The 14,840-nt window shown below is 39.1% G+C and overlaps 2 protein-coding genes across 2 annotated transcripts in view; one reads left to right on the plus strand and one right to left on the minus strand.

Moving 5' to 3' along the window:
- The window catches only part of LOC134842522 (SRSF protein kinase 3-like), a 261,300-nt gene that overhangs the window by 196,189 nt on the left and 50,271 nt on the right, over positions 1-14,840 (plus strand). The gene's annotated exons all lie outside the window — the stretch shown is intronic.
- Positions 1,524-10,513, minus strand: LOC134842350 (ubiquitin thioesterase zranb1-B-like). The gene is made up of 6 exons (XM_063858638.1): positions 8,954-10,513; positions 7,195-7,600; positions 5,418-5,657; positions 5,034-5,167; positions 3,877-4,073; positions 1,524-3,044 (listed from the first exon to the last, which is right to left on the minus strand). Exons 1-6 carry the CDS (start codon positions 10,506-10,508, stop codon positions 2,691-2,693), a joined length of 2,886 nt encoding a protein of 961 aa, XP_063714708.1. The 5' UTR covers positions 10,509-10,513; the 3' UTR covers positions 1,524-2,690.

Genomic DNA, 14,840 nt, shown 5'->3' on the forward strand with positions numbered 1-14,840 from the left:
TATTCTTTGAAAAAATTATGAACTTTTCTTGGCTTCTAAAACAGTTGGATTTAAATAAAGAGGATGTGAAGGGAACACAAAGTGACCACAGAGGGATTAAACTTCAAAATCTAAGCGGCCTGGCACCATAAGAAGGTTGAATTTTTTTAGTGTTAGTGAATGTACAATTTGTAGGAAAAATTAAACAAACTTCCAAATGCAATGAAAGTTGCTTGGACTAGAAAAAATACCGATCTGGCAGCTAAGGTGACAAAACATGAGCAGCCAAACGAAAGTTTGACAAATCAATTTTCATGCATATAAAAACACAAATTTCCGGCTGGATCTCGATCTAGCCGTTTTACCATTAGAACAATAAGGAAGTACACTGAAAGTTAAAATGTTTTAAAAAGCAAGCTCAATTTGATACTGATTTGTAAGAAAACCTGTTACCCGAAAAAGAATACTTCTCGATAAGAGGACACTTGCTTTCGCAAGTATTAAAAAGCGCAAGTATTAAAAAACTTACCACTCTGTAAGTTTTGTTTTAAGGCCAATTCGAATTTTTCAGTTAATTTTCTATGTGTAGCCTCATTATTTCTTGTCCGTTAAAAAATACAGAAAAACTTTGCATCTAATATCTACTATAGTATTAAAAAAAAAGTTGTTCAAATCACGACTGAAAGGGCTTTAATATATATATCATAACCAATTCTGGAAATTGCTTTTACCTGATCTTGCGAGAAAAAAACTAAAACACACCCGAATACAAAGGTCCTCCACAATTTCGATGGTCGGAACAACAACAATAACCGTTCGCTGTGTAAATTGCACGAAAACATCGCTTAAGTGACGTTTAAGTTTAAGTATTGAAATAGTAGTGGTCATCCTCACATCGAATTCGTGCAAGCAAGTCTGAAAATCAAAAATGTTCAGACCTGTTTTTCTCGACAATTAATTCTTGTTCTTAGTAATCCGAATCATGGCTAAGAGTTCTTTAATATGATACCACATTTGACCACCTACCATATTTATTTGACATAGTCAGCATTAGCCATGCTGTGGACCTTATGCCATAGTTCTTTCCCAGTCTGCAAGTGGTCGGAACAAAAATGAAAAAAAAAAAACAGAATTATACTTAACCTGATTGGGCATAATTAAAATCAGCATTTAAAAATTTTCGTTTAGAACGGGTATTTAAAATGCAGCTATGTTCAAAATATGTATTGATTGAGGAAAACACTAATTTGAAATACAGTTTCTGTTAGACTTAGTTTTTTACGCAAAAAAATAACTAATCGCAAGCGTGTGAACTGGATCAACAGGTAATTTTTTTAATCCTATAAAAAGTACTTACAGGCAAAATCACTTTTCACGAAAAAAAAACTGAAAATGAGATGTACAAGTGTCTTCACCACGTTCATTGAACTTTAATAACTGCCCTCTAAAACCTGATTCGTACCGTAACTCGCAGTAATTTCATTTCAAATATCTTTTCTATGTTCCAAACTACATGACATTACTTGACGTAGCAGAAAAACTAATCAAAGAAGAGTTATTTTCATCTGCAGTTTCGAGTAAAATAGAACAGTGAACAAATGAAACGCATTTATTTCTTATTGCACAAAGCTTAGTATTTGGAAATGTAATTAGAGTAGTGTATTATATTCTATAGTTAAAGTATATCTAGTCTAGAAACATCTGTCTACTAACTGCTAATTTATCAATAAGTATTGTCAAGGAGGAGAGTATTTTGCTAAACCTCGGGGCTTTTCCGAGGAGTATATAGATATAGTGATGAGATATGCAATGCAGTGCCTAATAAAATCATGATGGCGCAATTAATCCGGGATACATCGTATAAACTTCATCCAATTTATCATCGCCACGGTAGAACATCAAAAAGCCATGAAAAACAATCTGCATATTAATGTTGAAGAAATGCAAAATCAACAGTGAACGCATGAACATCTAGGTAACAGAATATTTGAACATTAGTCAAATTTTAATTTTGTCACGTAAATTCTGTTCACATATCACAACTATTAACTTAACTCTCAGTCAGTACACGTAATACACATTGATAATCATTTGTATCAAATGCACTTATAACCTTTCTACGTAAATATGGTCATAGTTTTGTCATTTCGTCAAAATACCTATAATATCACAACTCGGCAAAAATAGGCGGATGTATTACTCTTTAAAAGAATCCTGACCTTGGGGCTAAATTAAGTAAGCATTGTTCATGTACATGACTTTGTTCACTGTTGATGATGTGAATAAGTTACGGTTATTATGTGAACTTTGACTACTAGTATCCTGAATAAATATTTACTCAAAATGACATAAATTTAGAGACTAGTATCTACGGGCACCACTTCTAACCATTTCCTTTATACAACTAAAAAATTCACAGAATGAAATCGCATTGACAACTCTGATCTGACGAGAAGTTTTGTATCAAACAAAAATATCAGAATATCGAAGAAAAATGAAAAACTCATTATTTCGCATAATTTTGGTGAAATTTGAAATTTCGTGAGTGAGAAGTGAATGCTTTTGAACAAAAATTAGGCAAAGTTTTTTCGGGAGTTTACACTATAAAGTACTAATATTGAAGCTCTGAGGAGCTTTGAGTTTGGGTGATTTAGTTTTGACTAGTCTTTCTGACGTAAACGGGATGTCAATTGACCGCGGGTAGTAGGAAATCACTGAATGGTGGTTGTTAGAAGTGCTCGGCTGCGTCTGTTGTCGTCGATGAGTTCGTCGCCACTCTCGTCTTCCGACTGGTTCATCGTACTCGCCAGCACCCTGTACCTGTCCAGCCACAAATTATTCATCGTTTGTACTAAGGGGTGGGTGGTTGAAGGAGGGGCGGGGTGTGCGAGGGGGGGAGTGCAAGAAGTATGAGTAGGAGGGTTGGTTGCTGCACCTCCTCCTCCTCCTACTCCGCCGCCAATTCCCCCGTTTGAGCAGTTAGCCAGAAAGCGTGCCACCAGAATCCCTCCAGGGGTGACTATGCAGTCCAGCATCTGGTTCAACAGAATGTCTTCCTGGCCAGCCTGCAAAAAAAACACACAACACATTTTCAGAAATGAATTGGATTGAGTTTTCAATTTTGCGCGTCAGAACCAATCGCAGATCATTGCAAAAAATTAGAAAGCAATTGAACGCTTTTTATGTTTTCAATATCTTGATAACATAAGCAACAGAAAGTAGCACAACAGAGTCAATGACTGAACAAAACCGAAAAAAATATAGATTAAGTTTTTTTAAAACTTTCAAACTTTTGAAGAAAAAATTTATCTCTTATGATAGACAGTTTTTTCATAAAACCAACCTAAGTCTAGAAAGCTGAGTCAACAACCAGTATGAGTTTGAATTGAACATGAATAGGAATCATAAGTCAAACCGCGATACTTCATTCATTGAAGTTAATGAACATAGCTAACAGGCAGTTGGAAAAGAGTCAAGGAACGCAAGTAAAACATTACTCACAATTTCAAAACAAAAAATATATGACTTTAAAAATCTTTGAATTTTAAGAGAATGTATGATTGACACTTTTTAGATAAAATTAACTCAATTTGAGAAATTAATTCAATTTTTGCATTTTCAAAACTAGAAGTTGATCACGTTTTTCGTGACCTTTTAACTTTTGCTGTTCGATAGTGGAGTTTGCCTTCCTTTTAACAAAGGAAATGCACTGAACTTAAAAAAAATCACAAGTTAAACCGCGAAAAATCAAATTTGAGCGTGAATAAACTAAGACTACCTGAACAAAAAATCATCAAGTCGTTTAAACGAGTCTTCACTATATTCATCGACTCTTAAAATGATGACTAGCTCACTGATTCAATTGAAAAACGTGAGCGAATAGAAGATAATGCTTACCTCTGAGTTGAGGAGGAAGTGTACTGGCAACTGAGCGAAGTCCGAGTCCACCAGGGGCAGGTAGTAGTTCGGACTCTCGAACTTCTGCGGCGGCTGTGCCGGGTGCGGATGAGAGTGGGGATGGGAAGGGGTGCCATTCGCACAGCGATGTTGAGGGGAATTTGAGTCATTGGTGATCGTGCCACTGCTTCCACACACTGAAACGCAAAAACCTCTGAAAAATGTGGGTAATCATCGTTCTTTGTTACTCAAAATTCCCAATATTTGTTTCTTTTGGCGGACGCCCCTAAATCCACCCCCTGGTTTGACGCTTTTTTGATCAAATTAACCCAACTTGAGAAAATTGGATCAATAGGTAAAATTTTTATTTCAATGGGTAATCTAATGACTAATTTTCATTTCCGAAATTAGAAGTCGATCTCGTTTTTCGTGACCTTAACACTTTTGCATTTGGATACTGGAGTTTGCTTGAAGCAATTTTAAGACTTTTTCTGGAAAAAAAATCCCCAAGAACTATATTAGAGTACTCAAAACGTTCATTACTCTAATCAGAGACTTAGCTGATCACTACTTGTAAAATTGGACCATAAGACGACCACAACTCACGACAAGCAAACAGTTGATCGCACCTTCTCTTACATTATTGAAAAGCTTAAAAACTTTTATACAGCTCTAATGATGACTAAGAAGGCTTTGATTATAACACTCGACCTCTTCGAACGTTTTTTTTTGTGATAGAAGATTTTTATGTGAAAAAAACTAACTCCAACCAACTTTGATACTCGGACAAAACTTTTCTTTTTTTTCTCAGGTATTCTGAAATTTTGTAGCACTTGGGAATGTATGAGAACATAAGAGTCAAGAACAAAGCAGCAACAGCTTTTTTGACGTTCAAGTTTCATTAAGACCATTTATCCACGGGGGAAAGGACCAACACAAGAGCTGTACAGCTCGTCACGGCGAGCCGCTGTTGTGCCCGTTTTAAAAACTACATGCAATTTTTTTGGCTATTTTTCTAGGCTGGGTAATGTTGCTTCGCCCTCAAGCAACCAGCACGGATTATGGTGGGCCTCGAACATCCGACCTTTCGATTGAGAGGCGGAGACGTAACCACTTTACCACCGCTACCCGTTTCTAGTTTTTAAATTTAGTATTACCGTGGCACTGGGCATCATTTGAACTTTCTAAGGTGACGAGGGCAGAGAAATGTCCAGGTGTGTAGCTGAGACAGATGGGATTGCGATTGCAGAACGAAGGCTCCCACAGTAGCGGCAAATATACACCCTCGAACCTGATAAAATTTAACTCCAATTGTACTTCAGTATCATTTTCTACTCATATCTTCGGAGATACTAAGAAATCGGTCTACAAGCACAACAGACCGACCAATGATTAACGCTTATATACTATTTAGCTCAGACCATTGCAGCTCCTACAAACAAATGCTAAAACTTCTTTGAAAGAACGAAAGCATTGAAATGGTACAGATCATTTTTCTTTTCAGTCAACTGGCGGATGTTATTAGGAAGGAGCGAACTCACTTGGCGGGGGATATCTCCTCGCCTCGGAATGACTTGACCATCTTCACTCCATACACGATGATGGGTCTTCTCAGAATGTGAGCGAGCACGAATATGTGCAGCTGCTCCAGAGGTTGTCCCGGCTGTGCGGCTATCCGAACCAGAGTGTGCCACTCCTCTTCCAGCTGTTTGGCGTCTAGAGAGAAGCCAGCATCTGCTGCATTGCGCATCTCTTGCTCTCGCCATCTCTGATACAGGGACCTAGAATCATTTGGAACAACGTTTTCTCAAAAGGTTGCTATGTCTAACATAGGCAAACCGGAGCTTCGCGCCATTTCGGATACATCACAAATATAATAGGCAAGCTAGCCTACAGAAGAATCAGACGAAAGCCACTAAGGCGAAAATTGTTTGAGACACAGAGGCGTATCGGAGCTTCTCATCACTTACGATACAATGCAAGCACAGCATTGCAAGCTGACAAATATGAGACGGAAATAACTGAAATGAAAAAAGCCTAAATATAAACTAAATCAAAACAAAATATACCACAATTGTCCTGAATTACAAAAAATAATAATTATCAATTTTAGTGGAAATTACAAAAAATTACTTGACCAAACCGATAAAAACATAAGCCGAAATAACAAATTTAATCGAAAAAATAAATTAAAATTATTTAAAACCCAAGTTGTGTATTGACAAAATAACAGGACGACTGTCAGTTATAATAATAGATTGAGCCATACAAAATTCTATGCTTTGAAAATTAAGCTGCCACGAAAGACAACAATCGGTTTTTGCCCTTCGACAGACACAAAATAAATTGACTGAGCCGATAAAACATAAGCCGAAATCATTTAGACTGAATAAATCTTCTTAGCGAAAAAAAAAGAAAATAAGGAATGAAAACTAAGTAAGGGTTATAAGATTTACATACAACAGGAGTATATCAACAACACTTGCAAGTAGAAAAAAATAACTACGGCTCGAAAAAAAATCCGCGATATGGCAACTAAGCCGAAAAATACAAGCAGACAAAATAATATGAGCAAAATATTCAATTTGTCCCGGAAATAACTTTCAATTTCATTTAAATAGAAAAACTCTAGATCGGATTGGGACTCAAAATCCATGGTGAAAAGGCAACTGTTACCTCTAGACCAAGTGGAAAAGCGTCTGGAAGTTATGGTTTACAAAAGAAGCAACTTCAACTTCTAGATTTGTAACCACAGATTTACGGCAAATAAACCTAGTTTATTTATTTACAGCAAATAAATTGCTCTCGCAATTTAAAAAAGACGAAAACTATCAAAAATTTCATAACTCTATCAATTTGTTAGAAAATTGATCGAAAATAGTCAATGCTGAACAAGCATTTTAATAAAGCTTATGAATGGGTAACTAAGCCAACAAAAAAATTGTTTGTTATAAAACACTCAGTTGGGCTTGCTTAGCTGCTAAGCAGAGAAATTTCCCATCACCTGTTTTTTTTACATTGAATCATTTATTTCAGATTTTCAACAAAACTCTCCGAAAAATAGTATAACTTTCAAAAAATGCACTTTGCTTAAACCAAATTTAGTTTTCTACAAGAAATTAAGACTGCTTATGCAGTAAAAATTCTTTTGACCTATTTTCCTATTGAAACTTTAACATTAGCTTTGGCAGGGCAGGTTTCGACAAAGGAAAAAGTTTCCAAAAAACGGTCAAACGATATGGCAAATAGGAAGTCAACTCGTGATTAAGTTCAGGGGTCGTAACTTTGGCAAAGACAGTTCCCTGTTTCCTTACTCACCTGCTATTCTGAAATTGACTAGGGAAGTTCTCCATATTGTGAGTCATGTTCGTGGCCATAGCACCAGCAGATGGAAGCGAGTTTTGATGGGCCATTGATGAGGAGTTGGATTGACTTGCAGTCATAACAGACGGAGGCACTGGAGTCGCTTTGAGATTATCCGCTAGAGCCTTCCTTAACAGATTCTGAGTGTCGAACACACCCCACGTGGCTTGGAGAACTGCGTCCAGAAGACAGTCACCGGCAGTTCGGTTCCAAAGGGGTCGCAACTTGCTCTTCAGCTTCACGGCCACTTCTCTGTTCCAATTTATGACACTATTCTCTATTTCCAGTTCCCGCTTCACAGACTGGTCAACTATCTCATTCATCAGCTGCTTCTGAATTATTCTCGGCAGATTGTGAATTTCTGAACAATGCAGACGAGAGTTACACGAATTTAATTCAAATGGAGGCCAAGTTTTAACTCGCATACACAATCAAAATGTGAATAATTCCAAAACGGAGCAAGTTGAATATATACACAAATTTTGCCTATAAACACCCATTAAAAAGCCTCCACCCAACTATTCGACGAGGTTTAAATTGCTTAACGCTACTCGAAAGAAATACTCCTTTCTGAATGGCTGAAACTTCGAAACTTAGAACCAGGGGAATATCCTCACCCCTGAACCATTTTCAAGATATTACACTTTGATCCAAACAAATTTTCTATAAACTCATTTCAACAGATTTTTAAATGATCTGAACTTAAAACATAGCCAACAGAGTTGAAAAAGCAACAAAAGATAAGCAGACAACAATTTTGCGCCGCAGGCATATTTGCTACCTCCAGGTTAAAAGGGCCGGGAACGCTAAGAAAATTGAATTAACTATGAAACAAGGTACCATTAGAAGAGTACAGATGACATGATTCATGTTAACAAAGTTATTCATGCGAAAATGTCTAGTACCCGGTTGCAACACCCTATCATATCGCAAAGTTCAAAAGTCAAAAACAAATTTAAAAAAATTAGAAAAAGTTTTTATCACAACTTTTCTAAAGCACATTTTTTCACTTTTTGTTCCGACCATTTGAGAAATCGGGAGGAACTTTGCATTCGGGTGTTTTAGTTCTTTCTTTCCTTTCTATTTGTTTCCCGCGCAAAATCAGCTACCACAAATAATTATCTCAGAGAGTTGAGTGATAAATCATATTAAAGCTCTTTCAGTCGTGGTTCAACCAGTTGGCTTAAAAGCTTACATTAGCTTAATTTAACACGTAAAAACTTAGTTTTAATCGAGTAATGTTAGTTTTTTAAGCGCCTTTTTGAAAAAAAATTTTCGTTTTTCTGGTCATTTTTCTTTAAAAACTGTTTTTCAACTCGCTTAAATTATTATGTTTGTCAAATACGCTTAACCTCTAATTGTTGTTCAGCTTCTTCGTTCAGCTCACACCACGCCGAAAGAAACAACTCTATTTTGAAAGAACTTTTTCGTTGTTCTTTTAGGAGTATGGTCCGAACATTTTGTGCTACTTGCACAGTAACCAGTTATCCTTGCTTTTATTAGTCGAAGACAATTTTAGTCGATTATGCTTGAGTCATTAAAATTGTAGGCATTCCTATAGCTCTATTCGCACAAAAAAGAAACGCCAGGAAAATGAAAAATTATATTGTTTTTTTTTAATGAATACGGCCGGAGTATTCTGTGCTACTTAAAAAGGAACAGGGTATCCTTGTTTCACTATGATGTCAAGATAACGCAAAACAATATCTATTACCTGCTGGTAACCCATATGTCTGGACGTTGTCCTGAAGAAAATAACACCTGAATCCTGCACTTTTTGTAGCAAAATTATTGGCAATAGTCCGCAAAATATTGTTCGTAAGGTCTGCAGAGACAACACATGCTGGATACTTGCTTGGCGCGCTGAAGCTTGAAAGCTTTTCTTGTGACATCAGCATTTCAATAATACGGGTTCGCTTGAACAGTAAGGCGATCATCATAAGATTGAACCGTTCGACAACTCCTGGAAGATCTAGAATATTTGCTTCACAAGAAGTTAGTATCCTTTTCTTGTCACCACCTGCAATGATGTAAGCTTCCACGGGCTCGATCGCACCCGCTGAAACAGCCCAACAAGCTTGCAAAAACATCCAGTCAAGTTTGCTAATGGAGAAACGGTTATTGCTCTGAAAGTATTTCTGATAAGAAAATGCGCAAATATCTTTAGCAGATTGGTCCATTGCTGTCCCTGAGAAACCTTTCCGTTTCGAGTCCACAGGACTTTTCTTGCGTATATTTAATCGTTTCATTCTCTCTTCTATCGTAAACACAGCTTCTCTACTCCTAGAGCTGTTAGCCTTATTGCCGGATTTTCTATTCACGGTGACAGGTGGAGATTGTTTTTGTACATCTCTGCCAAGCTGCTCGTCAGGAATCGACAAAACTTTTTTCTTTCCACAAGCAGCGCACTTCTGTGATTTCCAAGAATTCTCATTTGAGCAACAAATGCAGTGCCATTTCTGTTTCAAACCTTTCTTAGCCTGTTTTGAATTAGTGTCGCTGAGTGATATCGTAGATCCGCCACTACCATCATCGCTTGAAACTATCTCCGGGGACCTTGATTTAGAGAAAGAGTCGCTGTTGTTTCCATCGCTAGGATTTCTTTTCTTACTCGTCCAATTTGGCGGTGCTCGACATACAACGCAAACTTTGCTCTTGGGCCAGTTGTAAAAAGTACATCGAGGGCAGGACCATTTTTGGTTAGAACTCAAAATGATATGTGGAACTTGGTTTGCTTCATTTTCGTCACTGGCCGAAGAGCAGATACCTTTAGAGTCTGCAAAATTAGCAACCGATTCAATCAGTTCTGTATTATGCGCCTCTTCTTTATCATAACTTTTGCATGCAATCGAATCACTGTGATTATGCTGTTCTCGACTCACAGTAGTATCTTTTTCTATAAGGGATTGAAAGTTATTCAGTGCAGCGCTTGACGAGGGCAGAGGTGAGTCGTTCCTACTCTCCAGCTCGTTCCTTTCGGGCTGCTCATCAATCAGTACCGGCTCGTGGGAGCTTAATGTGTTTCCGAGATTATCATCCTCAGGTGCCAATTGACAGTTGCACATCGAACATCTGCTTGACTTGGAATAATTTAGATAAGTACATCGTGGACAGGGCCAAGAGCCGTCATCAGAGGCGGCGGCTTCCGGTGCAAACTTAGTTTCATTGTGATCAGATTCTGGAAACCCAGAATCCGATGAGAGCCCATTCTTGCTAACGCATTCTTTGTTACAATCTTCATCGGTTTTCAAGACATCGCTTTGAAGCATTCTAGGTTCTAGAACATTTTTCAGTCAAGTAATATTATTGCTGAAGTATTTTTTAATGATAAAAGAGTTTCATTGAGATCATTGAGTTTCATTTTCCAAAGAGTTTCATTTTCCAATAAACTGCTCTACCTTTCATAACGCAGATGTTGCATTTCATAACGCAGATTTTGCATTACAGAAGTTGCCAAACAATTGTCAAAAATTATCATTTAATTCTCGAGGCTTTCATTACAACTGAATACTAAAAAAAACGGAACTTATCATACTTAGCAGAAAACATTCGCGAAACCAGGGGGGGAAATTTGCAGTTACTTTGGACCAAAACGTCATCAATTTGGACCAAAACTTATGTCAAATACCTGGGAGTAATGTAACATTCGCCCGGAAGATACATATCGACGGAGAACAAAACTAAGTCCTAAGACGACCGGGTATCAAGTCGAGATTAGAAGCTGGAATGAGTAATCGTCCTTCCTGGGCAGCCCAGGAAGGATCATCTCGTTCGGTCTTGATGTATTTCATGCTTTCACGATCTACGTCTTGAATCGTGACGCTGGTCTCCTCAGGATCCGAGGTCGTTTCATTCAGCCACTCTAAGACACGCAGGTTCGTCAATACTTGTTCATATGACTGCTGTTGCTCGTCGTCGTTTCTACTGATTTTTTACTTTTTTTTTTTACTGTTTTTAGTTTTTTCGGTTATTTTTAATGTTTTTTGTTTTTCTTGGGTACTATACTACTCTTTGTTTGGTTTTATATATATCTTTAAGTGTTTTTGGTCACAAACCTCTCTGGGAACTAGGGAATGGCCGATCACCCCACCCTTCCTGATTCGTGAATTTTCGGTCTTAACTAGTTTAAAAAGCTATTCACGGTAATCCGGAAGGCTTCCGCGTTCCAAACTAACCTTCCGCCCCGGCAGACTAGGCCTATTAAGGGTGTTAATGTGAACATCCGCTCGGCGTGGAGTGCTCGTTAACGGTTCTGCCGGTTATGATGTTAAAAAAGAATAACACCCAGGAGGGCCATAAAAACATGTATGTAACATTCGCCCGGAAGATACATATCGACGGAGTGTAACATTCGCCCAAATATCACACAGCGACGGAGCGTAGAAAAAGTACCTATCAACGACTGGCAGGCGTCAGCTACCTTAATTCTACTCGTTTTTCACCGTCTCGACCTTGCCAGTTGATTTTCTGGTCTGTTTAGGGCAAAGTAAAAAGTTACCATTTTTAGGCCATCAGTCAAACGACTTTTGATCAGCTTTCGTTTGCATGCGAACACAACCACATAGCTGAGTCTCGGATCCTCAGACTACGTGATTGTCATTAAAAACACGGCTCGAACAACCTATTTTATTATGTTTTTGTGTGACAGTTTTATATTAAATCCATTGGAGATGGATTGACCCTTTCCCTTTTCTATCTACTCATGCTCTGAAATATCAAATAATAACGGTGTTTATTAAGATCTAGGACATTACAGCAGCTGTTATAGTCAGTTTTCACAGTCCCTTCACATATAACAGTCTCTGGGGGACCAAGCCTCCGCTCCCGTGATTTTCTTGAGATAACACTCTTATCTCCTATATTTCGTGTCCCGGGAGGGTTCCGTGGTATTTCTCTTCCCCCCACTGAAGCCTCCGTCTCCACAAATATCTGTCGCTAAGGTCCTTATCGTGTGTTTTTGCCACGATAAGAGGCTCCGTGTTTTTCTGTCTCTGATACAACTGTTCTTCACAATCTATATCGTGGTTCTGATTTTCGTCTTTTCTATTCAAAATGGCCGTCTTTTTTCTATTTCTCAGAAATGTTCTTCTTCCGATCGAAATTTTAAAAATAAAAATTCTAGAACATTCTGACCCTCCGTCGCAACACTTTTCTGTTCATAAGGCCTTTAGTCACTCTTTTTTCTGTCGCGGGAAGGTTGTGCTGTGTCATCCGGCAGAATGGCACATACTCCCCGGACAAGTCTCCATCAATGTCCCTATTGATCGCACAACACCGGGTTATCGTCAAGTAGGTATCCATTTTTCTGTAACCAATCTTACAAATTGCATAAGAAAATGAAATTTATCTACTCCACTTCAACTCACTACGTGTTCACAAATGGCATCGTACTACATCTCACTGCCTTTCAACATTTTCACAAAATTTGCACCATGAGGAGTGTCCTAGATAAAATTTCTTTTCTGACTACTTACGTCGTCTTGTTATAAAACTTCTTTTCGCTCTTTGTGATTAAAAAGTGGGACGTGGCACGGCCACGCACCCGTTAAAATTAACTTAACTTCACTCACCAAGTATAATTAGTCATTTATGCGGTCCTTTCAATATTAAAACTAAGAAACTCTGTGGCTAGGAAAGTTATTGATTTACCCACCCTTCTCGAGCGAATTTACTCAAACTTACCATGTCGCCACACAGTGAATTTGTGTCTTACACAGGTTAAAAACTTCAGTCGGGAATAAATAGGTAAATATACTCACCTATGCTCCTTATATACATACATAGATAGTAGTAACTAAAATCAACAATTTCAACAATTTTAACAATTGCAACAATTTTCAAAGTTTGGTCTGACCAAACTAAATCAAAACAAAAAGTTTAACAAGTTCAATAATCAAAACTTGGTTGATTGGTTTAAGTTTTAGCACACAAATACAATCAAGTTTTTCTCTCCTTCTCTTCTCTTCTTTGGTCATCTTCACTCCATCATTTCTCCATCCTGATGTTCAGCGTCACTGTCTTCCAGGACTTTCTCTAACATGTCCAGAGAGTTGCGGGCCGTGCCCCAACCCTCCTGTCCCAACAGCCTCGGTTTGCAACAAGGTAGCAAGTCCACATTCACCTTCTGCTCCCGGTTCCTGCAAAAGCTGCTGTGAAGACACAGGCTCACGTTTCGTTCTAGGTCAGCTCTTAAGACCTCTTTCTTCTCATCTTCAGTAACACAAGGCGTTCCAGCTACCCGCTTCACCGCTGTGGTGACCGCGTTTCTGTGCGTCAAGAATGCTCGTTTATAGGCTCCTGGTCCTATGTCTAGCTGGAAAGATTGATAGGCTTCCGTATTCCTTGACATGTGACGCTTCGCGCGTTTATACATCCAAGATGTCATCACTGCACGGAACCAAGGCATCAATCTTTGCCTTGACCATATTCTTTCAATGGCTTTAGGTATTCTCAGAACCTTGCAGGTGGTTCTGAAAAGATCCAATTCACGACTCATTTTAACGTTGCTCAACTGTTCAGGAGTCGGCACGGCCGTCTCCTGTTCACTTGTGTCTGCATTAGCCTCCAACCATCTCACTGCTAGCATGGCGCTAACCACCACGATTGATACTTGTTGATTCTGATCGGGCAACCCCGTGGAGTACAACTCCTCCACGTCCCAGACTAGGATCAGATTCCCGCGTTTAGGGTACCACAACGTCTGCGCCAAGCAGTGGCAAGGATACTCCCCATGGGTTCTCACTATGTTCCTTCGGGTCCGATACCCTGAGGCTCCCAGCAACGGTTCCACTTCCATCAGGATTCTATGTAAATCGTCTTTCTCTTCTATGGTGGGGAATTCAGTGGGTAACGCTCCACTCGCTTTCTGTTTCTGGAACTCACTCACGTTGCCTTCGTTCAGTCTCATGAACTCTTCACCCACAACGTCTTGCAACTCGCCTTCGGATCTCTTCGGGACTGCCCGAAAGATCTTTGCCAACAAGTCATATGACCTCTCTGACATTCTGGCCAACCTCACGCACTTTGGCACAGAGAAAAGTTGGTCAACCAACACTTGTTGCGTCCTCGCATCCATCACCACCATGTGCGTAGGATACTTGCTATTACAATACGGCGCTGAGCTTGAACCCACCATATATTTTGAACCAGTAGGTCTGTGATAGGCTTCACTATCCTTCAGATTCATTTCATTCTCCAGGGCTTCTCGCCAGCCTCCAATCTTTTGCTCCGTCTGTAATGCTCCAGGGAATATTTCCACGCTGAGGGATGTCACTAGCTCATGGGCACGCTCCAAGCGCTCGAGCGATTCTATCGAACTCGTCATGCTGCAAAATCCCAAGGCTGTGATCAGGTTTACGTCCGTCACCCCATGGCAGTCTGCGACCAACTCCATGGCACTCTTATCTGACATGCTCAATCTTCCGTACAATCGTGCCAGTTGTCGATGCTGCTCGCTTAGCGTAATCAGGCAGTGTCCTAGGTTACAAACATGTCCTTCCATCCCACTGTGTTGAGCCAAGCATGTGCCTTGCTTCAACCAATTACTCGATGTACCTTCCTCGGACAGCTCCGTGGACGGGTTGCTCTTCTTCTTCGTCAAT

Source organism: Symsagittifera roscoffensis, chromosome 3 (assembly GCF_963678635.1).
Source record: "Symsagittifera roscoffensis chromosome 3, txSymRosc1.1, whole genome shotgun sequence".
NCBI lineage: Eukaryota > Metazoa > Xenacoelomorpha > Acoela > Convolutidae > Symsagittifera > Symsagittifera roscoffensis.